The sequence below is a fragment of the Eumetopias jubatus genome, unplaced genomic scaffold, assembly GCF_037043125.1.
Source record: "Eumetopias jubatus isolate StellerSeaLion01/CBP00866 unplaced genomic scaffold, mEumJub1_p1.0 scaffold_7, whole genome shotgun sequence".
Classification (NCBI taxonomy): Eukaryota; Metazoa; Chordata; class Mammalia; order Carnivora; family Otariidae; genus Eumetopias; species Eumetopias jubatus.
In genome coordinates, this window is record NW_028274813.1 from 117,199,127 (window position 1) to 117,225,165 (window position 26,039).

At 53.2% G+C, this 26,039-nt stretch overlaps 1 protein-coding gene, 1 long non-coding RNA gene and 1 pseudogene across 5 annotated transcripts in view; all 3 read left to right on the forward strand.

Annotated features, from left to right (window-relative positions):
• Nucleotides 1-6,045, forward strand: part of LOC148163982 (synaptosomal-associated protein 47-like) — a 23,314-nt gene extending 17,269 nt beyond the window's left edge. Inside the window, 2 exon segments of the mRNA XM_088024914.1 lie at nucleotides 626-1,058; nucleotides 1,060-6,045. Of these exon segments, the coding sequence (XP_087881040.1) occupies nucleotides 626-1,058; nucleotides 1,060-1,284 (658 nt within the window). The 3' untranslated portion in view covers nucleotides 1,285-6,045.
• A 5,115-nt stretch (nucleotides 6,046-11,160) lies between these two features.
• LOC148163983 (uncharacterized) lies at nucleotides 11,161-18,106 on the forward strand. Of its 4 annotated transcripts, none has more exons than XR_015768586.1 (4): nucleotides 11,161-11,285; nucleotides 12,027-13,636; nucleotides 15,438-15,491; nucleotides 17,300-18,106. It is a non-coding gene; the product is annotated as an uncharacterized LOC148163983 (long non-coding RNA). The 4 variants fall into 4 exon arrangements; XR_015768588.1 differs by lacking the exon at nucleotides 11,161-11,285 and having other exon boundaries at nucleotides 11,386-12,096; nucleotides 13,128-13,636; XR_015768587.1 differs by lacking the exon at nucleotides 11,161-11,285 and adding an exon at nucleotides 11,386-11,607.
• Nucleotides 18,107-21,535: 3,429 nt separating this feature from the next.
• On the forward strand, nucleotides 21,536-22,656 carry LOC114203783 (histo-blood group ABO system transferase pseudogene; annotated as a pseudogene).
• Nucleotides 22,657-26,039: the final 3,383 nt, after the last annotated feature.

The following is a 26,039-nucleotide window of genomic DNA, read 5'->3' on the forward strand; positions in this document are numbered from 1 at the left end:
AGGATTTAGTCTATTTACATTTAGTATAATTACTAATATGGTTGAGTCTAACTTCACCATCTTGATATTTATTTTCTGTTGATACCATTTGATCTTTGTTCCTTTGCTTTTCTTTTCCTGCTTCCTTTTTTACTTTTGCTACAAGGTGGATCTCTTTGTATTCGTGGGTACGTTACAGTGGTGCCATCCACTGTGGTAGCCACTAGCCACATGTACTTAAGTTGAAAATTCAGTCCCTCGTTATATCAGCCACACTCTGGATGCCCAGTAGCCACACATGCTTGTTACCACATTGGAAAGGAGAGATTACTGCAGAAAGTTCCAGATTGAGGTCAGGATTTGTTTTGAGTCAGAATTACCCAGGGTCCAATGTGAAAAGGGCATCGTTCTAGTCAGAAGACGTGTGTTCATGTTTTGTGTTTACTACTGATGGGCTTTGTGTCTGTAGGCCTACGAGATCCTGCTCTTAGCCTCAGTTTTCTTTTCTAAAACACACGGACAGTAATTCCTGCTCTTCCGCTTCACGGAGTGCTTGTGGAAAAGAACACTACAAAATGGTTCACAGTCCTCAGGAAAACATTAAAACTCAGTTGACTGTGTTTCTGTGTTTTGTTTGGTCTTTTAGGTTGCTGACGGAGCTGGAGTCCCCTTCTTGGTGGCCCTTTAGCTCCAAGCTCTGGAAGATGCCAGCAGAAACAAAGCCCAAGGGGGGCACCTCAACGGCTAGTCCCAAAGCTCTTGGAAAAGAAGGGGTAGTGGTCCGAATTCCTGCTCTTATCTCCCAGGGAACAGCATCTCATGTTAAAGCAGGATGTCTCACCATCCTTGTGTCCGGGTTGGAAATCCATGACTCGAGTTCTTTGCTCATGCACAGATTTGAAAGAGAAGATATAGACGACATTAATGTTCACACACCTTAGGAAATTAGCATCCGCCAACGGTTCATCGGGAAGCCAGACATAGCTTATCGCCTGATATCCGCCAAGATGCCCGAGGCTGTCCCCATTTTGGAGGTGCAGTTCAGCAAGAAGATGGAGTTGTTAGAAGGTGGCCTGACGCCCGGGAAGTGCCAGCACGTCTTCCCCAGCAGAGAAGGGCTGCTATGTCTGGCAGGCGGGTGAGTGCGTGTCGGTCTCCAGGGGTGCGGCCTGTGGTACACCATTAACGTGCTGTGTCACTGAGAGCATCTGCTGGTTCTGTGCACCAGTGCAGACTGTCCGTTTGTTTGTAAATGAGAACACTTCAGACCGTTTTCCTCAGTACCTGCCACCTCAGACTGTGTGAGTCCCGGAGCGCGGGTGTATCACACACGGGAGGGCTGTGTGGGTTTCCCCTGAGCTCAGCAAGGCTCGGTGGCACTTTCAGAACAGAGGAAGGCTCCAAGGTAGGCGATTCCCCCTTTCCCCTGTGTGACTCAGGGCACCTAGCTGCCCACCCTGGTGGGTGTCCAGTCCCTCCACCCCTGACCTTGGCATCAGTCTGAGTCATCCCAGCCTGCCTTCCAGGGACATGTTTAGGAATCAGAATCTCTGAAAACTGCAGCATAGTTTTTATGGGTTTGCAGGCCTCCACTGTTGGTGAGGCGTGCTGTCCTCCCAAGTGTCTCTGGGGAGCACGGAGCTGGGCATGGCCCCAGGGGTTGCAAGGGTCCCAGGTCCCAGCCCCAGCCTTGCCCACAGCAGCCTGGGGTCATCTGACTTCTCAGATTTGCCGTCCTGATGGTATCCAGTGGCATCTTTTTGGTGTCTTTATTTTCATGTCTGATTGATTGTGACATGGAGCATCTGACGCTCCTTATTTGCTTTTGGGCTTCACATGTTTCTCTGTGGATTGCCTATTCTGTGGTTTTTGTTTTTTTATTCTGCTGTGCTGTTTGTTTAGTCCATGTTGTAGGTATGCATCCCTGTTGGCTTTAGAAGCTACCACCTCTGCCAGACTGTCATTGTCCGTTACAGAAATCCTTAATTGGGTAAATTCCCCTTGAGTTTGTTTCTGCACCCATCTTAAGAAATCCCAAAGTCATAAAATACCTTATTTTCCCATAGGTGATTTTATGTCTGTGTTACTGTGATTTTTCTAACAGGCTAGTAGGCTTTCCTTATTGACTTTGATTGCTGGATGTCTGTTACAATAAGAGATATGTTTGCTTCTTTTTGTTCTGAAGTGATTGATTTCAGTGCTAATATGTAACCTCGTTCCCTAACACATGAATATTTTGATGTTACTCTACATGGTTTCACGTTTCAAAAGAAATTTACCTGAAAATAGATCTGTCCCATAAGCACCAAAATTTTGGAAGTGTTAATGTAAACAAGTAATTTTTTGGAATTTCCAGATTTTTCTTTGGCCCTTCTCAAGGCAGGACTGGGAAGCCCGTAAAGGGGCCGAGAAGGGTGGGCAGTACCAGCGAGCCCAAGACCCTGATGAGGGAGGCGTCAGGCCAGGCCGTCGGTGCCCCCACCCTGCGGTTTGCCCCTGGGGGGCTGGGGCTGGGCACTGAGGGGACCCGGGGCTGTTAGGCCTGACACAGAGCGCCTTCAGCCATTGATTCTGCTGATGGAGAACTCCCCGTGCCAGGCACAGTGCCGGGCCCCCACAGTCCCTCTTCTCATGGAGCTCCACCACATTCGTGGGTTTTCTGTGTACCTGGTGGTTTCGGAGAGAGTGTCGCGTGCCAGTTGCGGGATGCCAGCACACTCCATGCAGGGGAGAAGAGGCTTGCTGGGCCTGCTCTGACCCCAAATGTCCAGGTGCAGACAGGGCTGGAGAGGAGCAGGAAGTGCGTGCCAGGGCCTCTGTGGCCGTGGTCCAGCAGCAGGAGGCTAGGTGAGTGTGGATTCCACAGGGCCCGCCATCAGGAAGGGCACAGGCCAAGGCTGTTGACCACAGGCCGCACGTCTTCCTCCTCAGGGAAGCCTCACATAAAGTCAGCTGGTGCTGGGCCTTCGCCACATCCACAGACACCTTCTCAGCAGCACCTAGATTCAGGATGTGTGGCCTCGCCTGTCAGTCACAGACGGTGTGTGTGTGGAAGGAGTGGGACCACCTCCACGATGACAGATGGGTGTTCATCCTGGTGCTCACTTTAGCCTCTGGGGTGGAGGGGTTCCCACAGCATGTCTGCATCTGCATGGAGCGAGAGGTGCCATGCTCCCTCGGTGAGGCCACCCTGCCCCGGGAGTGGATGAGGGCGCAGGTGATGAGGAGGGGAGGCGGGGGGGAGGCCAGCACGTGGGCTTGGGAGCAGAACAGCAGGACCGCGTCTGGCTTGCTGGGGACTCCGCGGGAGGCCTGGGCGGGCCCTCTCTGTCACCTCTGATGTTTCCAGCACCTGTGTTTTCACTGTCCCACGGTGGAAAATGCAGAAGCGGTGGGGGTGGAAACCATGACTTGACATCTCAGGAATTTACCCCGTCCTCCAGTGTGGGGAAGAACTTTCCAGAGACCTCTGCAGTCCTGTGCAGTGTAGGTGGCCCGGGCAGCGACTGGCCCCAGGGGTCTCCTGGGCTTCAGGGGCTGGGAATGACACAGGTGGCCTGCGTTCACCCTGGGGAAGAGCAGTGGAAATGGCTGTTTTCTTGCACAGCATCTTTAGGGTACCCTTTACATCTTAGCGTGGATTCAGACTTGAGGAAGAGCTGGGAGGAGAGTCCCCCGTGGCTGCCATCCTCACTGTCACAGCTGACGAGCCTGTCTGAGCTCTGTCTAGATCCCCTCGTGCTTGCCGTTGCAGGACACCGTCTGGAGTCCCCCACGACGGGTGGTGTCTCCCTGGGCTCCCTTACTCTGAAGGTCTCGACGGCGCGTAGGAGGCGGGCTGAGGTTTTGTACACCGTCTCCTGATTGCACTCTTGTCTCATGTTGTCTCATGGTCCTGGGGTGATGGTTTTAGGAAGAAGACTTCAGAGCATGGCCCGTGCTTAGCAATTGATGGCATTTTGGGTACTTATTTTTGTCTTTGTTGTTTGCCAACGGCCACCTTTGAGAGAAGCCTTCTCTGACCACCTCATTTAAGAGACAACACTCGCCCTCGGGTGCTGTTGCCCTCTGATTGGCTGCCGTGCTCTCACACTGGGACATGTACTGCATCTGGACCGGACGCAACTTGTCTCTTGATGACCACACCTCCAGCACCCAGAACAGGCCCAGGCATCCAGGAGCACACTCATCTGCATGAAATAGTACACATCTGGGACCCCGACTTCAACGTGCCCAGGCCGCAGTCCTTGAGCCTGACACTCCCCCCAACCCATGGCCTCAACTCAGACCACTGAGGCCATTCACAGCACCAGCACATCAGGCCTGTCATGCCCCTAAGCCCTAAGCCTAACCCCAGGTTGGCTTCTGAGCGTCTCTCCCCAGAGCCTTGCTCCAAAGCACCAGGTATTCGGGACACCCGAGCAGTATCAAGGGACTCGGGCTGCCACCCAGAAGGAAACCGCACCACTGTGAACTCCAGAAAGCGCTCAGAGCAGAACTCTGAATGCCCATCCTGGGGAAACTGCAATTTCTGCACCACCTGGCGGCAAACCCTGAGCCTGACACCCAACCTGATCCCGCGCTCAAGACACATTGCCCAGCCCAAGCTCGCCACAGTTGCCGCAGACCAGGAGTGCTGTGCACCTGGGCCCTAACCCTAACCCTAACCCTCACGTGGCTTCTGAGAGGTCCCCCCTAGGTCCCTGGCTCCATGCCCCAGGGATTTGGGCCATCTGAGCAATACAAGAGGACACAGACTGACACCACAAAGCAAAATGCGCCTTTTGGCACTTCTGAAAGCGCTGAGAGCAGGAGAGCTCTGCCTGCCGTGCCCCTAGGCCCTAACCCCAACCCTAGGTGGGCTCCTGAGTGCCTTGTTCCCGCAGGTCTCGCTCCAGAGCCCCACGGACAGGGGACACCTGAGCAATACCAGAGGACTCAGCTTGCCACCCAGAAGGAACCCCACCGGTTGGAACCCCAGAAAGGATTCACAGCAGGAGAGTGCTGCATGCCCACCCGAGCGAACCCACACTATCGGCGGCCCCCTGGCCGAAAAGAGGAGCAGACACTCACGCTGACTAAAGACACTCACGCTGACCCACACCCTTGACCCTCACCCCCGGGAACCTCGAGGCAGCGCTGGCACATCAGGCGTTCCGTGCCCCTATGTCCTAACCCTCACCCTAGGTTGGCTGCTGAGGGGTCAGTCCCCAGAACCTGGCTCCAAAGCCCCAAAGGTTCGGGACACCCGAGCAATATCGAGGGACTCCGGCTGCCACCCGGAAGGAAAACGCGCCATTGGGAACTCGGGAAAGCATTCAGAGCAGGAGAACTCTGAATGCCCAGCCCAAGGAACGCACAAATTTTGCGCCCTCTGGCGGCCAACCCTGAGCCTGACACTCAACCTGACCCACGCCCTCAAGACAAACCCCCGGGAAGCAGGCCACAGTGCTGGCACGTCGGGCCTGCCGTGCCCCTAAGCCCTCACCCTATCCCTTGCTGGCTTCTGAGGGCTCTGGCCCCAGAGGCCTGGCGCTAAAGCCACAGGGATCGAGGGCACCTGAGCAATACCAGAGGATGCAGCCTGTCTCCCAGAAGGAAACCACACCATTGGGAACTCGGGGCAAAGCTTTCCGAGTAGGAAAACTCTGCATGCCCATCCCAGCGAAATGCCACTTTCAACGGACCCCTGCCCGCAAACCCATCCATATTGTCTCAAATGGCAAGATTCCCTTCTTTTTAAATGGTTGAGTAATATTCCATGGCACAGAGAAATGGGAGGTGTTGGTCAAAGGGTACACTTGTAGTTATAAGGTGGGTAAGTTCTGAGGATCTAGCGTACAGCATGGTGACTACAACTAACAGTACTGCATCATATACTTGAAAGCTGCTAAGAGAGTAAATCTTCAGCGTTTTTACTACACACCAAAAAAAGATAAAAATGTGAAGTGATGGATGTGTTAACAAACCTTTTGTGGCAATTATTTTGCAATACATATGTTTGTTAAATCATCACGTTGTACACCATGACAATCTAAAATACCAATTACATCTCAAAACTTTTAATTTTTTAACAACTTATTAAAATTAAGTGTTTCTGTTCATCAAAATACACCAGTAATAGAGTGAAAAGCCAGAGACTAGAAGAAGGTTCGGAATGTCTGAAGATATTCCTACAAGTCAATAATAAAAAGACAAACAATCCAATAAAAAGGGGCAACTGGCTTAAACAGGCATTTCACAAAGGAGGATTTCCAATGACCAATAAGCATCAGTAAGCACCAGTAAGTGAAAAGGGCCTCTTCATAATTAGTCATCGTTCTAGAAAGTCTTAAATATAATCTCTATGAATCATCAACCTTCATAAATGTGCTGTCAAAATGTTTCCTTACTACTTTTTTCCCTGCTTGATCTATTGGTGATTGAGAGGAAGACCTATTCTGAGCCCAGTCAGTCATCCAGTTAGAACCTTATTCAGACTTGGTCACTCCTCGGCTCAAACCATCCCATGTTTTTGCGTTTCTTTCAGTTCCAAGCCTCCTCAGATCCCAAGGCCCGCTTCCATTTGCTCTCTCCTCACCCACTGCCTTCCCGCTGCTCCCTCTGCTCCAGCCACTGGCCAGTCCCTCTAGCTGAAATGCTCCTCCCCATGCATGGCTTGTTCCCTTGCCTTCCTCAAACCTTCGCTCAAATGACACCTTCGCAAACAGGCCTGCCCTGACCACTCTCCTTAGACTACAGCTGCACTTTCCCCCACATATTAAGGGCCAATCCTTATGTGTCTATAAATTGAATACATTCTAGCCATGATTTTATATTTCTAAGATTTAAACTGTAGCTTCCCTTGTAGAAGGATGGTAGATTCTGTTTATAATTGAAAAGAACATCCACATTATAAAGAAAATACACCACTTTCTTAAACGGAAGTAGGAAAATCTCCCAGTGAAATCACTGCCGCCAGAGGTCCAGAGGGCTGTGCTTCGATACTGCCTTGAGAGACCATGTGCTCCTGAAGTGGAGGAGGAAGGCAGAGCTCAAGAGACTTGTCTCATCAGAGCGGGCCGTGGAAGAGTGATGGTCCCTACCCTCCTGTCCCAGAAGCATGTCCCTCTCTGGAGGCCCCGTCCCCAGGCATCCAGCCCATCTCCTCCTGGCCCTTGGGGTTAGTAAGGCACGGGACAGGGGTCAGGCTGTGTATGTCCCGCTCCCTAACCTCCCCTGTCAGCTCCAGCCTGTGCGTACACCACGTGACCCTAAGAGGGTGTGCATCTTTGCCCTCTGTGAACAACGGTGGACAGCGATCACTGAGAGAATGACACCCTAAAAGCCATCACCCAGAAAAGGCAATGCATCTGGAGCTAACCACTCTGTTTTTGAACAAAGATTTGTCTTTATTCATTTTCCTCATCAGGTCAAACTAGTGGCAGATGGGAAGATAAAACTAAGACCCACTGAAGACCTACCATGTGTCAGATCTTGGGCTAGTCACTCGGAAAACATTGTGAAGTAAGCCTTGTTACCCTTCCACCACTCCCCCCGCCGCCCCCCCAAAAGGGAGGCCAGGAGCTTAAGTGATTGAGTCAGGGGGCACACCATATCTGGAGCTAACCTCTCAACAAGTGGATAAGGAAAGGCCATGTTTTGTTATTAAGCAGAGGGAGCATCAGGGTCCAAAGAAATCTTTAAGGAAGGCAAGGCCCGAGGGGCACCTGGGTGGATCAGTCGGTAAGTATCTGCCTTCGGTTCAGGTCACGATCCCAGGGTCCTGGGATCAAGCCCTGCATCAGGCTCCCTGCTCAGCGGGGAGCCTGCTTCTCCCTCTGCCTCTCCCCCTGTTTGTGCTTTCTCTCTCTCAAATATATAAAATCTTTAAAAAAAAAAAAAACCTATACACACAAAAGAAAGGCAAGGCCCAAAATAGCCTGAACCGCCCCCCCCCCCCCAAGGGGAAGACGGTTTCTTGAGCTGCAGAAAGAGAAGCTACAGAGGGAGTATGGGCTCCTCTCATTGCTGACCAGGGGTACAGAAAACGGGAAGAAAATGTATGGAGGACTGGCAGGGTCTCCAAATGACATGGTTATAAGTGGGCACACAGGGGCTTTTACTGATCACCTGGAGCAGGGTCTGACCCTGTTGGTACTCAGCACTTGTAAAGTGAGATGTCTATTAAAGTGGACCCAGGCTGGACAATCAGATCATGAGCTGGCCAGGTCAGAGGTCATTACGGGAGAACATCTTGCAGTAGCATCCAACTCAGGAAGCGGGTACGTGCAGGAGTGAAGGCGGTGAGAGAGCTATGTCATTAGAACCCACCCCTAACAGAGGCTTGGGGGGCCAAAAACAAAGACACAAAGAGGAAATGGAATCAAGAGGCATGAACCTGCTGCATGACAAAGAACAAAGAGAAAGCCTGCTGCTTCTGCCCCGCAGCCCTGCTTGTTTTCCAGATGCTGTGGCCATAGAGGCCAATGCTGTGGTATTTGAAATCCTGCTAGCCTCCCGGATTCTCACTTTTTGTTGTGGTCCTCAGTGAGGCTTGTAAGAAACCAGCACTGAACTTTGGGTTGGGCAGTGCTCAGGAAGCAGGCAGGCCACCTCGGGCCTCACTCCAAGCCCCCACCTAGTCTTTACCCTCCTGCCACTCCTGCTCCCCATTTGCTGGGAAACACTGCACTTGGCTGGGAAATAGGGGGTGTTCTTTACTGTGCAATCTCCCCAAACTGCAACTGTTGAGGATGGTCAAAGCAACTGTAAAACACTAAACTAGATCTGCACTGTGTGCATACGGGGTGGGGCAGAGAGAATGTGAATTTAGGAAGATGGCCTAAAAACCAGCAAAGCCCCTGGAATGAATGGTGAAGCTTGGAGACCAGGTAGATCTGGAGCACCTAGGAGACAGGACTCAAGCAGATGTGTGGTCTACACCCCTGCTGTGAAGGCAGACAAGGACATGTGGGATCTGCCAGCACTGCAGAGTCCCCTTCACCTCACCAGGTGGGGAGTCCCAAACTGTGCACATGGGCAGTGGAGTCAGTTAAGAGTCAGCCAGTCTCCAGGCTGACCATAGTCAGTCATCATTTCCTTCCACTCTGCTTCATCTTGGGGAGCTCCTCCAAGAACGCATCTGTACATTCAGTCAATCTGTCATCGGTCTCCATTTCCACTCGCAGACTCTTGGCCCACACAGAACATGCAGGATCCCTCAGCTCTTACCGCCTCACCCTGGACTGCTTCAGTAGTCTCCAGGGTGAGCAGTCCCATATCTGCGGCCAAGACTCCTGGAGAAAGCTCTATTTACTTAGTCCGTATGACTTGCTCCCCCTTCCCCAACACACACAGCTGCTGTGATTCCCCTTGTTTCCCCCACACACCTGGGCTCCAGCCAAGACTACTCCCTTATCACCCCTATAGAAGCCATGCTCTTCTGTGCCACCCCGGTCTGCTCTGGGCCTACTCTGTCTTCTGTCATCTCTCCTTTCCTCTGAGCCCAGCACAAGGTCGGCTCATGGGGAATCGAGCCTGAAGGCATCATTTCTGTGTGCCTCATTGGCTCAGAATTGGTGCTGTTGTGCGTTCTTAGTACAGTTTGAAAAGTTGTATTTGGCAGTGAGGAGAAAAGAAACAGCTAGACATGATGTCACACCTAGGTGTGGGCACCAACTGATGTTTGGGGTGGGCAAGAATTACGTATTCGTTTTTCATATGTTATTTGTCCCTGTGTGGCAGAATCTACTAGTCCAAATCTGGTAGGACATTGCCCGAGTCTGCTGCCAAGGGAAGCAATGTTGGTGGAGGTGCAGATTTGGCGTCATCACTATTTAGGAGATACTTGAAACTACTAGAGATTGAAATAACCCTAGAGAAGAGGGTCTGGAGAATGCCCACGTTGAGAGAGAAAGAGGCAGCTACTGATTGCAGCAGGGTAAAAAGTGAAGGGGAAGGTGGAGGCATGAGGTAGGTGATCAGGAATGCACATTAGATGTCTTTGGTTGTGTGGTCTGTCATTCAGCGATTAGAGCTTAGGCCTACAGAACACTGTGTCTCACATTGATTGTTGTTTTGTCCTGTTTTACTGGAGAGAAAGCTTGCCTATATACAACTTGTCAAATAGTCTTTCCAGGTGGGAATGGGAGGTGTGGCCCTGAACATAGCTACCGTAAGGAGATGACATAGAGTAAACCACCCAAAGAAGATTTGGGTGGGGACAAGTTTCCAACCCCACAGTTCAGCAAGTGGCAGCCAGGTTGGTAGTGAATAGAGAGGGATGGAAGTGTGTCCTTGGGCCTTTATCTCACCAGCTTCTCTCTCCTGTCCAGGAAGGGGAAAAAGTAGATTTGGTTGAGGAAACTTCTCATCTCTATAACAATAGCCTCTTCTTGATCTTCCCAGACAGTGACAAGACCCCACACGCACATACCTACCCCGGGCTGAACGGCCAGGAGCCAATGGCCAGCGACAAAGCCAAACCCTGTGAGCTCAACCAAGAGAAATACGATGCTGATGATAAGGCTAAGATCATCTGCCTAGGGGACAGCGCTGTGGGCAAGTCCAAGTATGTTGGGACACAATGTTGGCAGAGTCTCCTGTGGCAAGAGCTAGGACGGGTGTGCACCCCGTCGGGGTGGAAAATGCCCACAGGACCCAGAGTTCCCTGACGGTACCGCTGCTCAGGTAGGGCTGAGCCTTGTTGACCCAGGTACCCTCATCTCATGACCCGTGTATGGCAAGCGGTAGGTGGTTGGTGAGCACAGCGAGGGGCTGCCCCTTCCATCTCCCCCTGGAGCAGAGGGACCTGCTCCAAAGCCAAACGCAGACCTAAACTCCAGGCTCGAAGACCGTCAACAGCTGGCGCTCCGACATCCACTTCGCAAGGCCTCTTTCATTCGACCAACATCTTTTGGGCACCCGACACATCTGGGAACCAACCTTCCCCGTCAGGCTGCACTGCCCTCCCCCCACACCGCGGAATGAACCCAGCGATCCGTGCTTCTCCCGCCCGGGGCCCAAGGACGGTGGATCCCAAGGCTGGGCCTGCCACCTGAGGGAAACGAGGTACGACCCCGGACTCCCCCGGTGGGCCCGCCGGCGGCCAGCCATGTCCCCGTGGGCGCCCGTCCCCCGCCCCACCCCGCCCCGGTCCCCGGTCCCGCTCCGCCCCGGTCCCGCCCCGGAGCCCTCCGCCCAGCCGGGTTCTCTCGGCGCCGCACTCCGCTTCCGGCTCCGTTCGCGTCCTCGCAGCCGCTAGGCAACCGCACAAGGACCCGCAGGAGGGCTGCCCGGCCCGAGGCCTGAAGGACCCCTCCGCGGTACGGGCTGGCTAGCGCGGTGCCGGGAGGGAGGGCGGGAGGTGCCCGGGATGGCCAGGCCTGGGTAGGGCTGCTTGGCCGCTGGGTCGGCGGGCGGCGGGCGGGCCTCCTGCGGTGCTGAGGGGCGAGGATACGGGTAAACGGAGCTGGGCCGTGTTTCCCTCTTTGGTGTAGGCATTTGTAGTTTGTGGCCTTTTCGTGTCTTTTTTAGTAAAATACTTAGAAATCCCAGGGCGCCTGGGTGGCTCAGTCTGTTAAGCCTCTGCCTACAGCTCAGATTAGGATCTCCAGGTCCAGGGCCGGAGCCCCGCCGGGCTCCCAGGTCAGTGGAGAGCCTGCTTCTCCCTCTCCCCCGCCCCTCCCCCTGCTCACTCTCTATTTCAAATAAATAAAAACCTTAAAAAAATATTTAGACATCCCCTACTTGAAAGTTTCCTCAATTATCAGTGGCTTTATGAAGCAAAGACTAAAAGTAAACATGAAAAGTGTAAAAACAAATTTGCATTTGGTTTGTTTGAATAACTTGCTCCTGATTATGTCCTCATCAAGGACGCGCAAGTCCTGTGCTGCGTTATTTTGTTGTCACTTTCGGTTTTGTTAAATAGCCGAGGCCTTTGTAACTCTTACCACGTGCTGTCGGGCTGGGTCACTGTGTCTGTGTCTGAAAATCTCTATATGAAGCACTAAAGTAGGATAAGAAATTACAGCAGCACCATTTTGATGAGTCCAAATGTTTTCAAGGTTGGAAATAAATCTTGACTCAGTGAAAAGAAGCCGAAGACATACAGAAAACGCATAGGAAATGACTGAAGTGAGTCCTTCCTGCTCATTTACATTAGAAGTAATGAGCGGATGTCTCCAGTTAAAGGCAGAGCTTGGGTTAGGATTAGGTTTAAAAGACAAGATTCAGCTGCATGCTGTCTCCAGGAGGTTCACCTGGGACCCAGTGACACGAAGAGGGTTAAAGTGAGAGGGTGGAAAAGATCCTCCATACAGACATTAACCAGTGGAGACGTGGTGTGCTATCCCCATATCAGACAAGATGGACCCTAAGTCAAGCCCCTTGGAAGAGGCAGGTGAGAGTGAGGGATTGTCTGGGCCATGTTTGAGAGACCCAGAGCCCCTTCAGGAAGCCGGTCCAAATGGGGTCTGACTGCTGGCAGTCTAAAGGTGCTGCTGAGAGAGATTTTCAGGGGTGTAACCCTTTCCCCGGGAGGTATGCAGATGGATTCCACAGACCTGTGGGGCTCAGGCTGCCCTCTGCAGGCTGAAGGATATGTGGTGTGTGTGCACAAGCTGGGCAGATCTGGGGAGCCAGGGAGCTGGAATAGGGCAGCTCTAGGGAGAGGCCCTGCCCTAGGAGCGGGCTGCTTGGAGCACCTGATATCTGCCTAATTCCAAATGCACATATTCCCCCTAAAGGCCCAGCTGGAGGAAGCTGCACATCCTTGCCATTATGGGTCTCCACAGACTTGCTGGGGTACCCTTCAGTGAAACAGCTGGGAGCCCTGATTGCTGTGCAAGTCAGCATCCCCAGTGTGCAATCAGTTCAAACATGGAAATCTGCCACCATGCAATGATTTTCAGGGGTGTGCCCCCTCCTTTCAGAAGGTCACTTTGTTGAGGAGGTCAGAACTCCACTGGCTTGTAGGGCCCTGGACACACAAAACTGGTTGATCACTGTATACTGCACACACACGTCCCCACACAGGGATGTACCCAGGGATCTGTACAGCGAGAAGTTCAGAAGAAGCCTGGTTTCAGGAGCGGGCTGTTGGGGGTACGTGGAATCTATCCATTTCCAAGCCTGTACTAACTCAAATGTACCTATTTCCTTTGAAGGCTGAGCTGGAGGAGAGTGGACTTCCTTGCCCGGTGCAGCGGATTAAATGTTAGATAACATGTTATCTCCGTATAATAGACACCTGTGAGGACTGACGAAGCTGGGGATCGAACAGGCAGACGGTCCTGGGGCTGATAGTCACCACATTAAAACTGCTGCAAAAGAAATAGTTGTGGGGCTTTGATCCCAACAGCCAGGTGACCAGCAGATGGGTTGGGACCAGGTTGTCCTCCACAGGCCTGAGAGACCCCAGCTGACATTGGCAGGCTGGGGAGGTACCTACTGCTTATGCACAAAATATGGAGGTCCAGATAGGCAGGAACCTGGAACAGGGCAAGAATCTTGAAAGGCTGGGTCTTGGGAGGGGGCTCTTGGGCCCACAAGAATTTACCGTATCCAACAAAAATGTGCTTTGAGACTGAAGGAGAATGGACTGCCTTTCCAGGACCAAGACGACTTGGGCTGCAGGAGTAATCCTCATGGTTACACCTGGGAGCTTTAATAACAGGTAAGCCCTAGAACCTAAGGCAACCATTCTGAATGGGACTGAGCTGTGCAGAGTTAAAACTGAGACTCAGAAATATTTTAGGGGGATGAACTTTCCATGGAACAGAGACTATGCACATGGTTGGGAACAAAGAAACTCCAGGCCAGGGAAAAATAAGAAAGGGGTTAAAGTTCAGGGTTTTGGTTACAGTTTTGGATAGGGTCAGGGATAGGATTTATGGTTTGGGGGTAGATTTAAGGTTAGGGTACGGGTTAGGGTATGGGTTAGGGTACGGGTTAGGGTTAAGCTACAGGTTGTGTATGGGTTAGGATTAGGGTATGGGTTAGGGTTAAGGTATGGGTTAGGGTATGGGTTGGGGTACGGGTTAGGGTTAGGGGTTAGGGATTAGGGGTTAGGATACAGGTTAGGGTTAGGCTACAGGTTGTGTACGCGTTAGGATTAGGATATGGGTTAGGGTTAAAGTACGGGTTAGGGTATGGGTTGGGGTACGGGTTAGGGTTAGGGGTTAGGGTGAGGGAGAGGGTGAGGGTGAGGGGTTAGGGGTTACCCAGAAAGCGCTACGTTCTGCTCAAAGGAGTGACATGATAATATTACCTTTTAGAACAGGGATCAGCACAGACTTTTCTGTAAAATCTTCTGTAAGGATTTTCTGTTAGGTGTTGCAATCCACGTGGTCTCCCTGACAATGACTCCACTCTTGCACTGTGGCTTGAGAGCAGCCACAGACCGTCCATAACTAATGTTCCAGCTGCACTTTATTTACAGAATACAGGAGGAGGACACATTTGGCCTATTGGTGGCAGTTTCCCCCACCCCAGATTTGCAACCTAATGGACGATAGCGGAGAGGGCTCTTATTTTCAAAAGGCACATGGGCATACACTGGGTTCTATCCTGCCCAACCCCGGCCCCTAAACTTGAAAGGAAAGATAATAGCAGGACTAACAGTTAAGGCCTCAGGAATTCCCCTGCATTTCTCTGTATGCCTCTAGCTTCCCACAAGATGTTTGACTGTGGTTGAAGTACACGTAGGTATTGTTTGAATATGTCCCCATTGCCTAGTGGGTGTATCTTGCAGAGTATATACCACGCAGACTGTCATCTTGTTCAGGCCAAGATCATGAACACATTTACGGTTCTCATGAGTCAGTGGAGGACCTAGCACATGTGGGCTTCAGGACGAGTTTGATTCAGCCCACAGCAATGTTTTCGAGCCCCTGGCTTCCTGGGCCCTTTGTGGTGCTGGCACTGGCCTGGCCTAGGCCACTTCTGCAGTCGTGATGGAAAAGCCCCTGTACTGGGCGGTCCATCCCATGCTTTGCTCTGCAGGCTGAGACCCAAGGTTTCTGTCACCTCCCTGGCTGGGACCAGGTCACATGCCCATGGATGAGCCACTCAGGGAGTGGGGCCGTGGAGACTGGTACAGGTTGTTAGGTCCTCTGTTGTAATGACTTTTTTTTTTTAAGATTTATTTATTTATTTGAAAGAGAATGAGAGAGAGAGAGCACATAAAAGGGGGAAGAGTCAGAGGGAGAAGCAGACTCCCTGCTGAGCAGGGAGCCCAACGTAGGACTCGATCCCGGGACTCCAGGATCATGACCTGAGCCGAAGGCAGTCGCTTAACCAACTGAGCCACCCAGGCGCCCTGTAATGACTTTTCTAATTGCTGTGGTGGCAATGTCTTCTTGATGCATCTGTTGATAAAACGAGTATTGATTTCTGGTAGTGAGTGGGTCCAAGGTGCTGGCTTAGTACCTAGCACCTCAGTCCCGGCACCTCAGTACTACTCTACTCTTCTGCAGAGACAATGGCTGAGAATGAGCAACGTTGCTGGAAACTGGTCTGGAATGCACAAGGTAGGGGTGTGGCGGGGGGGTATGGGGATTGGGGATAATAGCTCTGGCCACCCTGTATCTACAATTTACCCAGGTTCAAGAAGGTGAGAGGAATCTATGGGGTTTCATAGTCAATAATGTTGTAGATGAAGAATATGCCTTTTGCATGGAGTATGACAAGACTCGTTCAAAGTATTTTCTAGTTGGTACAGAAGTCAGGGAGAACAGCACCCCCATCTGCTAGGGTAGGCGTGAGAGGCTGAGTGCTCTCAAGAAGGTGTCTGGCTTTCGCAGGGCTCACTGTGAGCCTGCACACAGGACTGACGAGGACAGTTAAAGGTTTTGTTCTAAGGATGGAGTATTGGAAGAATGAGGCGCACCTTGTAATCCTGGGGAGAGCACAGATCTCGAGTTGACTGTGAAGTGACTTCGTGTGAGTGGTGGTGATCTGCAACATCCGGCTAACCGGATGCCTGTCCTTTATTAAGTTGTGCGAGTGGTTTCTATGCCTTTGTCTTAACAGCTTGGATTTCCACGGAGTGGGATTTTTTTAATTATTATTATTTTTTATTGTTATGTTAATCACTATACATTACATCATTAGTTTTTGATGTAGTGTTCCATGATACATTGTTTGTGCATAACACCCAGTACTCCACGCAGAATGTGCCCTCTTTAATACCCATCACCAGGCTAACCCATTCCCCACGCCCGTCCCCTGTAGAACCCTCAGGTTGTTTTTCAGAGTCCATCCTCTTTCATGGTTCATCTCCCCCTCCGATTTACTCCCCTTCATTCTTCCCCTCCTGCTATCTTCTTTTTTTTTTCTTAACATATATTGCATTATTTGTTTCAGAGATACAGATCTGTGATTCAACAGTCTTGTACAATTCACAACGCTCACCATAGCACATACCCTCCCCAATGTTTATCACCCAGCCACCCCATCCCTCCCACACCCCCAACACTCTGTTTCCTGAGATTAAGAATTCCTCATATCACTGAGGTCATATGATACATGTCTTTCTCTGATTGACTTATTTCACTCAGCATAACACCCTCCTGTTCCATCCACGGCATTGCAATTGGCAAGATCTCATTCCTTTTGATGGCTGCATAATATTCCATTGTGTATATATACCACTGCTTCTTTATCCAGTCATCTGTCGATGGACATCTTGGCTCTTTCCACAGTTTGGCTATTGTGGACATTGCTGCTATAAACATTGGGGTGCACGTACCCCTTCGGATCCCTACATTGGATCTTTGTGGTAAATACCCAATAGTGCAATTGCTGGATCATATGGTAGCTCTATTTTCAACTGTTTGAGGACCCTCCATACTGTTTTCCAGAGTGGTTGCACCAGCTTGCATTCCCACCAACAGTGTAGGAGGGTTCCCCTTTCTCCGCATTCCCGCCACCATCTGTCGTTTCCCGAATTGTTAATTTTAGCCATTCTGACTGGTGTGAGGTGGTATCTCATTGAGGTTTTGATTTGGATTTCCCTGATGCCGAGCGATGTTGAGCACTTTTTCATGTGCCTGTTGGCCATTTAGATGTCTTCTTTGGAAAAATGTCTGTTCATGTCTTCTGCCCATTTCTTGATTGGATTATTTGTTCTTTGGGGGTTGAGTTTGATAAGTTCTTTATAGATTTTGGATACTAGCCCTTTATCTGATATGTCATTTGCAACTATTTTCTCCCATTCTGTCGGTTGTCTTTTGGTTTTGTGGACTGTTTCTTTGGCTGTGCAAAAGCTTTTTATCTTGATGAAATCCCAATAGTTCATTTTTGCCCTTGCTTCCCTTGCCTTTGGCGATGTTTCTAGGAAGAAGTTGCTGTGGCTGAGGTCGAAGAGGTTGCTGCCTGTGTTCTCTGGATTTTGATGGACTCCTGTTGCACGCTTAGGTCTTCCAAACATTTGGAGTCTATTTTTGTGTGTGGTGTAAGGAAATGGTCCAGTTTCATTCTTCTGCATGTGGCTGTCCAATTTTCCCAACACCATTTGTTGAAGAGACTGTCTTTTTTCCACTGGACATTCTTTCCTGCTTTGTCAAAGATGGGAGTTGACCATAGAGTCGAGGGTCCATTTCTGGGTTCTCTATTCTGTTCCATTGATCTATGTGTCAGTTTTTGTGCCAGTACCAGACTGTCTTGATGATGACAGCTTTGTAATGGAGCTGGAAGTCCGGAATGGTGATGCCGAGGGAGTGGGATTTTTTTAGGTCACTGTAATAGTTGGTCCCCCGGGGATGGGCAAGTCCTGTTCCGCTGTTGACGTTGTCTCTAGCGGTTGGAGTGTGTATTACAATCCCATAGGGAAATGGCAGGGGGGCTACAGTGGTCGGCAGGCTATTGTTATTGATGATTTTTATGGGTGGGTTCCATATGATGAGATGTGAGATCTTATGGATAGAGATCCTCATGAAGTGCCCGTAACGAGCGCTTTTTCTGAGTTTAATAGTAGATACAGTTTTATTACTTCTAATAGCCCTCCTTCTCCTTGGTCCCCCAGTGAGCAGTGCATTACAATGTTGCCGCATTTTACCCGTGTGTGGATGAGTGTTTGAGAACGGAAAATGTTGGCAATGCCTCTACAAATTGTACACTGGAACATCCAAAGAATAAAATTGTATTTTTGAGAACAAAATAGGAAGTATCCTCCTGTGATTCTTAGTTTAAACCAAGGGAGGGGGCCTTTTTTGTGGTATTGGTAATGAGTACCATAGTCCTTCCTAGGGAACATTATCAGACTCTATTGGGAACTTGGTCTTTGTTATTGTGGAAGAATCAGGAGTCGACAGATTATTTGTCTCCTGTTTCATTTTCCATGAACATTTCCACAGTATTTGGTTTCAAACCTCTGCCGTTGTGAAATCATCCCAGATTTGGCACCAGCTCACCCTTCTGTGCAAAGGGTATGTTTCAACCGAGAAAAAAGCAGCTTCTGGGTGACTGGGAGACTCTAGGATCAGAATGCTGTTGGTAGGCAGTTACTGTGACCCTAAATTCTGAACAAGCTCCTGACACCCAGACTAAATAGAGTTCAGATTTAGAAACTTCAGATAGAAATTTTGTGTCCATGATGACAACGAAAGAACACGTGTGATCCTTAAACCTAACTCTAACCCTTGACTTTAACCCTAAAAGCTAACGTGACCCTAAGCCCCAAACTGGAACCCTGAATCTCAAACCTGAAATTGAACCCCACACCCAAACTCTGAACCCAAGCCCTGAATCCAAGCCCTGAACCATGAACCCAAACCCTGAACCAGAACTCTGAGTCATGAGCCCTGAACCCAAACCCCAGCAAGAACCCAAACACAAATGTGACCTTAAACTTTATCCCCTAAGCCCTAAGTCTTAAACCCTAAATCATAAGCCTAAAGCCCTAAACTGTAACTCCAACCATTACCCTCACGCTCACCCAAAACCCTCACCCTCACCCTGATCCTAAACCCAAACCCTCATCTAGAACTCTGACCCAAACCTGAACCTGAACCCAGAACCAAACCCTTGACCACACTTTGTTTATGCATTCACCATGGATGGACATTTGCATGGTTTCTGCCTTGTGATTATTGTGAACATTCTTCGGGTTTGGGGGCTAGGGTTAGGGTTTGGGGCTGGGGTCAGGACCAGGCTTGAGATCAAGTTTGGGTCAGAATCATGTTCAGTCAGGGCCAGGGTCATGTTCAGTGGCACTGTTTGGGTCAGGGACTGTTGTCATTCCGTATTGTTTCCAATTAATTGTTTCTTAACTATTTTTGGAGAAGTTGGGGGGATATTGGGCTCCATTCAGCTTGAATTTTCAGAATTTAATGGCTTCAGCTGGACCCAGGGAGCGAGCAGGTGCTTCCATTGAACGGGGAGCTCACCTTGTCCTGCACTGCCTCCCCCGCCTGCAGAGGGCGCACGACCGCAGCTCCCGCCCGGAGCCCAGAGCCCGGCCTGCGCAGCCCCCGTGACAGGGGCGGACCTCCTCAGAACCTGAGGTGGAGGCTTCTGGGGGCCGTGGGGCGCGTCCACGCTGACAGGAGCTCGTCCTCCTCAGGACCCGCTCTGGAGGACGTGGGGTCCCGTCCACGCTGACAGGAGCCCGGCCTCCTCAGGACCCGCTGCGGAGGACGTGGGGCCGCGTCCACGCTGACAGGAGCCCGGCCTCTTCAGGACTCGCTGTGGAGGCTTCTAGAGAACACGGGGCGGCGTCCGCAGGGACAGGAGCCCGGCCTCCTCAGGACCCGCTGTGGAGGCTTCTAGAGAACACGGGGCGGCGTCCGCAGGGACAGGAGCCCGGCCTCCTCAGGCCCCGCCGCGGGAGGAGAAGGTGAGGAGAAGCCGTCTGAGCGGGGACCGCGGAGGGGGCCCGAGCTCACAGGACGCAGCGGAGGAAGGGCGGGTGCGCAGACCGCGGGGTGTCCGTGGCTCTGTGTGCGGTGACGTGGGGTCCCCGCGGTGCCGTGCGCGGGGCTGTCGGGGCTCCGCTCTCCGGCCTCGGATCCGCTCGGCGGCCCCCGCGGCCGTGTCCACGCGCACCCGGAGTCGGTTCCTGGGGCTGCTCCCGCGGTCTGCGGTCCGGGCCGGCCGCCCGCCGCTGTGCTCCGGCTCCCCCGCCTCGGCCCCGCGGCTCCTCCCCGCGTCCACACCCGCGTCAGGGCTGTGGGTTCCGTGTCTGCGAAGACCCCGCTGGAGGCCCGTAGCGGCGGCGCGGACTCGGCGGACGGCGGGGGGAGAGTAGACGTGTCCGCAGCGTGCGCTCTGCCCTGAGCGCGGGGCGTCTTCCCGGCGAGTCTCCCTCGACGTCCGCGGTCCGTGTCTCACGGGGTCGGAGGGCAGGTGTGTCGGCTCCTGGGGACGTGTGCTCCTCGGTGTGTGGTTCTTCTCGATGCGGCTCTGAAGGAGCCTGTGCTCCGCGGGTCTCGTCCCGACGGTGTGTGAGGAGCGCCTGGAAATGCACCGGATTTTTGTCTCTCGGGTTTGCTCCTGGCCAACTTACCGAGTTTATCCGTCCTGTTGACCTTAAACTGAAAGTGCCGGTCGTTTTACCAGCAAAATGGGCTTCTTTGGGAGGAGCAGAGACTTGCCGTCCGGGACAAGCCAGCTCCGGCCACATCGCGGACGAGAAAGGACGGAGAGGAACAGCGTGTCGTGGGGAAGGAGGAGGCAGCGGGGGGCGCTGTTCCGACGGGAAGTCCGCCGGAGAGAAGCCGGCTTCGCGGTGACGGCGGCTCGCCCCCCTGAGCTGCGGGGAGCGTGGGGTTCCTGGAGGAGCGGACACCTGCGTCCTCCGCTCCGGGGCCTGTGACTGACGGGTGTCTCCCGTGGAGGCTTCCGACCCCGGGCCTGTGACTGACGGCCGTTCCCGTCCCTGACCCTGAGCGGCGGGCTCCCCGCTCCGGCCTCCCCCGCTGGCGTCCCCAGTCCACGTTCCTGAGGTGCCCGTCTTGCATTTTCACAGTTCTAACCAGGTTTTGGGGGAGGGTTGTGGAAAATGGGAATTCCAGATGCCACTGCTTCTGCTGCACCCGAGACACGGGGGCTGCTGACTGAATCCTCCCGCGAGTCTCTCGCTACCACGTGGCCTCCTTCAAGGGCCGGTGGGCTCTCCGCGGTGGGGGAACCGGGTCTGGGAGGGCGCGGCCTCCGTCACAGTCTGGTGTCGTCTCTGCTTCCGTGACCTGGTGCCGCCGTGGCGGTTTGAGGAGTCGTGGACTCTGCGGTGATTTCAAAGCGCGGTCAACCTGTCACCGCAGCGCAAATACGCTTTATCTCCACACTCACACCCAGCTGTCGTCTCCTTACCACATTTACCACTTCCCGCGGGGTGCTTCAGGGCGTGTTACCCCAAAGAGGGACACTGTCCCGCGGAACCACCACATACCCGTAAATGAGGAAACCATTACACTCTCCACATTATAACCCAGACCACAGGCCCACTTCCACTGCCACCACCTGCCCCACATCCGAAATGGCCTTTTCCATTCAGATCCAGTTTTCTTTTTCTGGAACTGCTCCGGAGACTTTCCCTTATTTGCACAACCCTGATGGATTGAAGGATTTAAGGATGGATTTAGAGCCATTTACAGGCGGCTCTAATCTACTACATGGTGGGGCACGGGATCACCTACTAGGTTTTCACCAATCAGCCGGCTGCCGGGCCCCGTGTTCCCCTCCAGGAGGGCCGGAGGGTGGTGGTCCTCATGGTGGACACAGGGTCACTTACTACGTCTTCACCGACCAGCTGGTTGCTGTGTCCCGTGTGCCACTCTGGGAGGGCCGGAGGGTGGTGGTCGTCAAGGTCCGTGGCGTCCTGCTCTGGCAGGATGTGTCCATGTGGCACATAGCGATGATCAGCCGCTTCTGCGAGCAGCGCTTCCTCTGTGACGTGGAAGACCTGGTGTGCGTGCACGTGGATGCGGGAATGAAGTTCTGGGACCATGTGGTCATGGAGATCCTGACCCCCCTCTTTGGCACCCCTCACCCCGGTTTCTACTGGACAGCCCCTGAGAATTTAGCTACACGTACTGGCCACACTCCCAGTGTCACATCCCCAGGGACCAGGGCAACTTTTACTACATGGGGGCCTTTTTTGGGGAATTGGTGGTGGAGTTTCCCCGACTGACCTCGGCCTGTCACCAGGCGATGGTGGTCAACTGGGCCAATGGGATTGAGGCCATGTGACCCGATAAGAGTCACCTGAACATGTACCTGCTGGGCCACAGGCCCTACAAGATACTGTCCCCGGAGGACCTGTGGGACCCACGGCTACTAGGCCGGCCGCCTCATCATTCCCCGGGTCATGAAGAAGCTGAGATCCATGGCTGTGCCCAAGAATCACCAGGACACCCAGAACTCATGAGAGTCTGTCACCAGAGGAGCTGTGGGACCTGCAGTATTGGGCTGTCCCCTGAAGGACCTGTGGGACCCGCAGCTAAGGGGCTGGCCCCTGTCATGAAGAAGCTGAGATCGGGCATGCCCAAGAATCACCAGGACACACAGAACTCATGAGGGGCTGCCCCCAGAGGCCATGCAGGACCCACGGCTGCTGGGCTGGCCCCCCATCATTCCCTGGGTCATGAAGAAGCTGAGATTTGTGGCTGTGCCCAAGTATCACCAGGGCATCTGGAACTCACGAGGGGCTGCCCCCGTCTCCATCAGGGGGTGCTGCCTTGAGCGGAGCGGTCAGAGCAGGTTCCTACTTCTGTCCCCTTGAGGGAAACAGTGGAACCCAGCACTGCTTGCACGGGCACGCCAGCGCCCCAACCACTCCTGCGTACAGGGGGCCTGCCTGGGGGCACACGTTCCTCTCTTTGTGGTCACTACATTTTGATCATTTCCAGGTCCTTTGCAGCTGTGAACGGCTCCAGTTTTGTCGGATGTTTTTCTGTGTCAATGCTGAGCAGCCATCTTAAAAAGAACATTTGAGGGAAAAGGTTTTCTCCATGGTTCTAAACAGACATCGCCTGTTGGGGCTGGGAGCAGCCCTGTCGCAGCCATGGAGCCAGAACGGGTGCTGGCCGGGTCTTCCCTCCCAGTCCTTACTCCTCACCGTGGCCATGGGGCTTCAGGGTCAGGGGTGGGCTGAGCCACCTCCCACACCCCCAGTGCCCTCAGCACCAGAGGCCTTGGCCGTGGCCACTAGCTCGGCCTCCAGGAGCGTGGAGCCCTCTGGCCTATATAAGGTTCCTGCCTTGGTTTTAAATGGCTATTTCTGTGCTGGTGTTTGTGAAGGGTGGGTACTCGCTCTGTCTGGATGCGCGTCCCCTTGGGATTCCTCAGTGCCCACCAGTGGGTTTGCACTTGTGCACTTTCTCTGGACCAGCTGCCTGCACTGTGTCTTAGCAAGCACTTACTGAGCTCAGTCACCCAACAAGGGGCAGAGCATGAGAGCGAGAACTAAGATACAGGCTCCCTGCTCCTGGGCCCTCCAGGGACTCGCGATGGCCTCGACTTCCTGACTCCTTTTGTATTGTGGTATAATGGACATACAGCTGATACCATGAAGTGCGTTTCGGTGGCAATAAGTATATTCCCTGTTCTGCACCGGCTACTTCCGTCCATTGCCACAATGTTTTCATCATCCCAAACTGAACCTCTACCCACGAGACCCTAACCCCCCATTTCCGTTCCCCAGCCCCGGCACCCAGCAGCTCCTTCCACCTCTGTGAATGGGAGTGCTCTCCATCCCTCACAAGTGGGGTCCTCCAGTGTCGGTCCTTTAGGGACTGGCTTATTTCACATGGCATAATGGCCTCAAGGTCTGTCCCTGTGAGCCTGAACCTGACCCACTTTCCCCATAAAAGTGTGGCTCAGCCCTTTCCTGTCTGAGCCGAACCTCCTCAGTCCCCTCTGCTCCCCTCACCTTCCTCCTCAGCCTGAAGATGATCCCAGCCAGTCTGCAGCTCTGAAGACCTGTTCAGTCCGGATGCCAGGCACATAGCCCGGGGACCTCGGGCCTCCCCTACCCCCATCTGTCCACGTCAGGTGCCTCCCCCTCCCCCAGCTGGCCACCTGCACCTCCCGTGTCCCCATCTCAGGAGAGGGAAACACCAAGTCCAGACCCTTGGAGTCCTCTGGGACTTCTTGCTTGCTACCAACTCTCCCAGCAGTGAAGTGGCTACTGGAGGACATTCAATGTCCAAATCATTTAAAGGCATACGTGAGTCTCTGCTGCCTAAGGCAATGGATAACAGTTGGGGCAAATAGAAACCAAGCAGAATCACCAGAGGAAAGGCTGAGGAATGAGGAGTTTTAGGGAAGAAGGGTCTGGAAGCTCTGACTGCCCCACCTGACCTTCAGGTGCTCCTCAGTTACTCCTGTGCCTCTGGTATCTTCCTGGAACCCTGACATGGCTGTTTTCAGAAGCTCGTCCAGCAGTACCCGCAGTTTCTGGGAGGTGGATTTGCTGGAATCCGCAGTGTGTCCTGTTCCCCCACCAGGATCGCTTTTTGAAGGTGCATTGTCCGGGCCATCTGAGGAGCCAAGACTATGGGTCCGTGGCCTGGAGGGATTCTGAGCAGAACTGGTGGGATGGGAGGGCTGCAAGGCCCAGAGGCAGGTTTCCAGAAAGCCGACTGGGGTCCCCGGCATCCTTCCATTTTTGAATCAAAGCCCTGAGATCTTTAAATGCCAGCAATGTTACAGCATGGGCCAGAAAAGCAAATGTCCCTGTGCACCCAACCCCACCTAAACTTTGGCCATTTCTTGTCACTTGAGCTGAGGTCAAAGGATTGGGAGTCGGGGCTTGAGATGGGTTCTGGGCCAGACTTTGTATTTGGGGGACAAAGGCCATCCAGACAAGCTTGTGCTGAGCCCGAGGAGGGGGTCTGTGTGGAGAACCCAGGTGCAGGTACCACTGTCCACGGAGGCCCCTTCAGCCTGCCCCAGTGCACCTGATGCTGGGGGAGAGCCTGCCCCCTCCTCTCTGCCTGAGGGCTCTCTCCTGCACCAGGTGCCTCCTCCCCTGCCATCCTGCAGCCTGGGAGGGTGGCTACCCCGAGTTCCTCCAGGTGCTGGGGGAACACCTGCCCCCTCCTCTCTGCCTGAGGGTTCCTCCTGCACCAGGTACGCCTCCTCTCCTACCAGTCACTGTCAGCCTGCAGCCTCGGAGGGTGGCTACCCTGACAACCTCCAGCCCTGGGGACAGAGCTGGTGTGGGTGGTCTCCCAGCAGGTCTGAGCGCCAGGTCCCCACAGTGCTCCCTCTCCTCCTGCAGGCTCACTGTGCCACATCCTCCCTCAGTCTCCCTGGGCCCAAGTCTTCCTCTGCTCGCGGACCATCCTTGACCCAGGCTCCACATGCTGGGACTGGGAGCAGGTCGTCTGGACCTTCTGGACTCTCGCTTCCATGCCCGTGACATGGGCACAGTCCGGCCTCACAGACTGCTCAGAGGAGACCCAGTGCAGGAAGAGGCAGGCCACTGCAAGGGAGATGGCTAGTGACCCCAGAAGGAGCACACAGTCCTTGCGAAAAGCACCGGGCTCACAGGACCCAGCGTGGGATGTGGGCGTCAGGCCAGGGGGCACAGGGAGTCCTGGAGGGGGTGGCCCTGGCGGGGAGGTCATGGAAGGGTCCCAGAAGAGGCAGGAGACAAGGAAGACGACAGGACAGAGCTTCCCAAGGAGGTTGATGGAAGGATCAGAGAATCGCAGAGCCCCTTGGGAAAACTCAGAGGCCCTGGAGATGTTGGCTGAAACGCTCTCATTTGGTCCGAAAAGCTGGGTCACAACACCCCAGTCGACACTGGATGATTTACTCTTTGTTGGCTCTAGGAATCATTACGTACCTGCCAGTAGAACTCACATTGCATGAAGTCTAGGATATACTTACTTTTCATCACTTTTCAGGACTAGATTTTTCTAGAGGAAGTGCTAAGCATGGGTCTCTCCATTCTTTGTGCAACTGGCCGGTGTTTTCAGGAGCAGATTCCTGGTGCTCATCACCAGTGCTAGCCCTGAGGACTGCCCCCGTCACCTCCCACAGTGGACGTGACCATGTGGTTTGGGGGGTGCTCACTGATGAAGCCCCAGTGCTCAGTACACAGCAGGGACCCCAGATCCTCTGCTGAA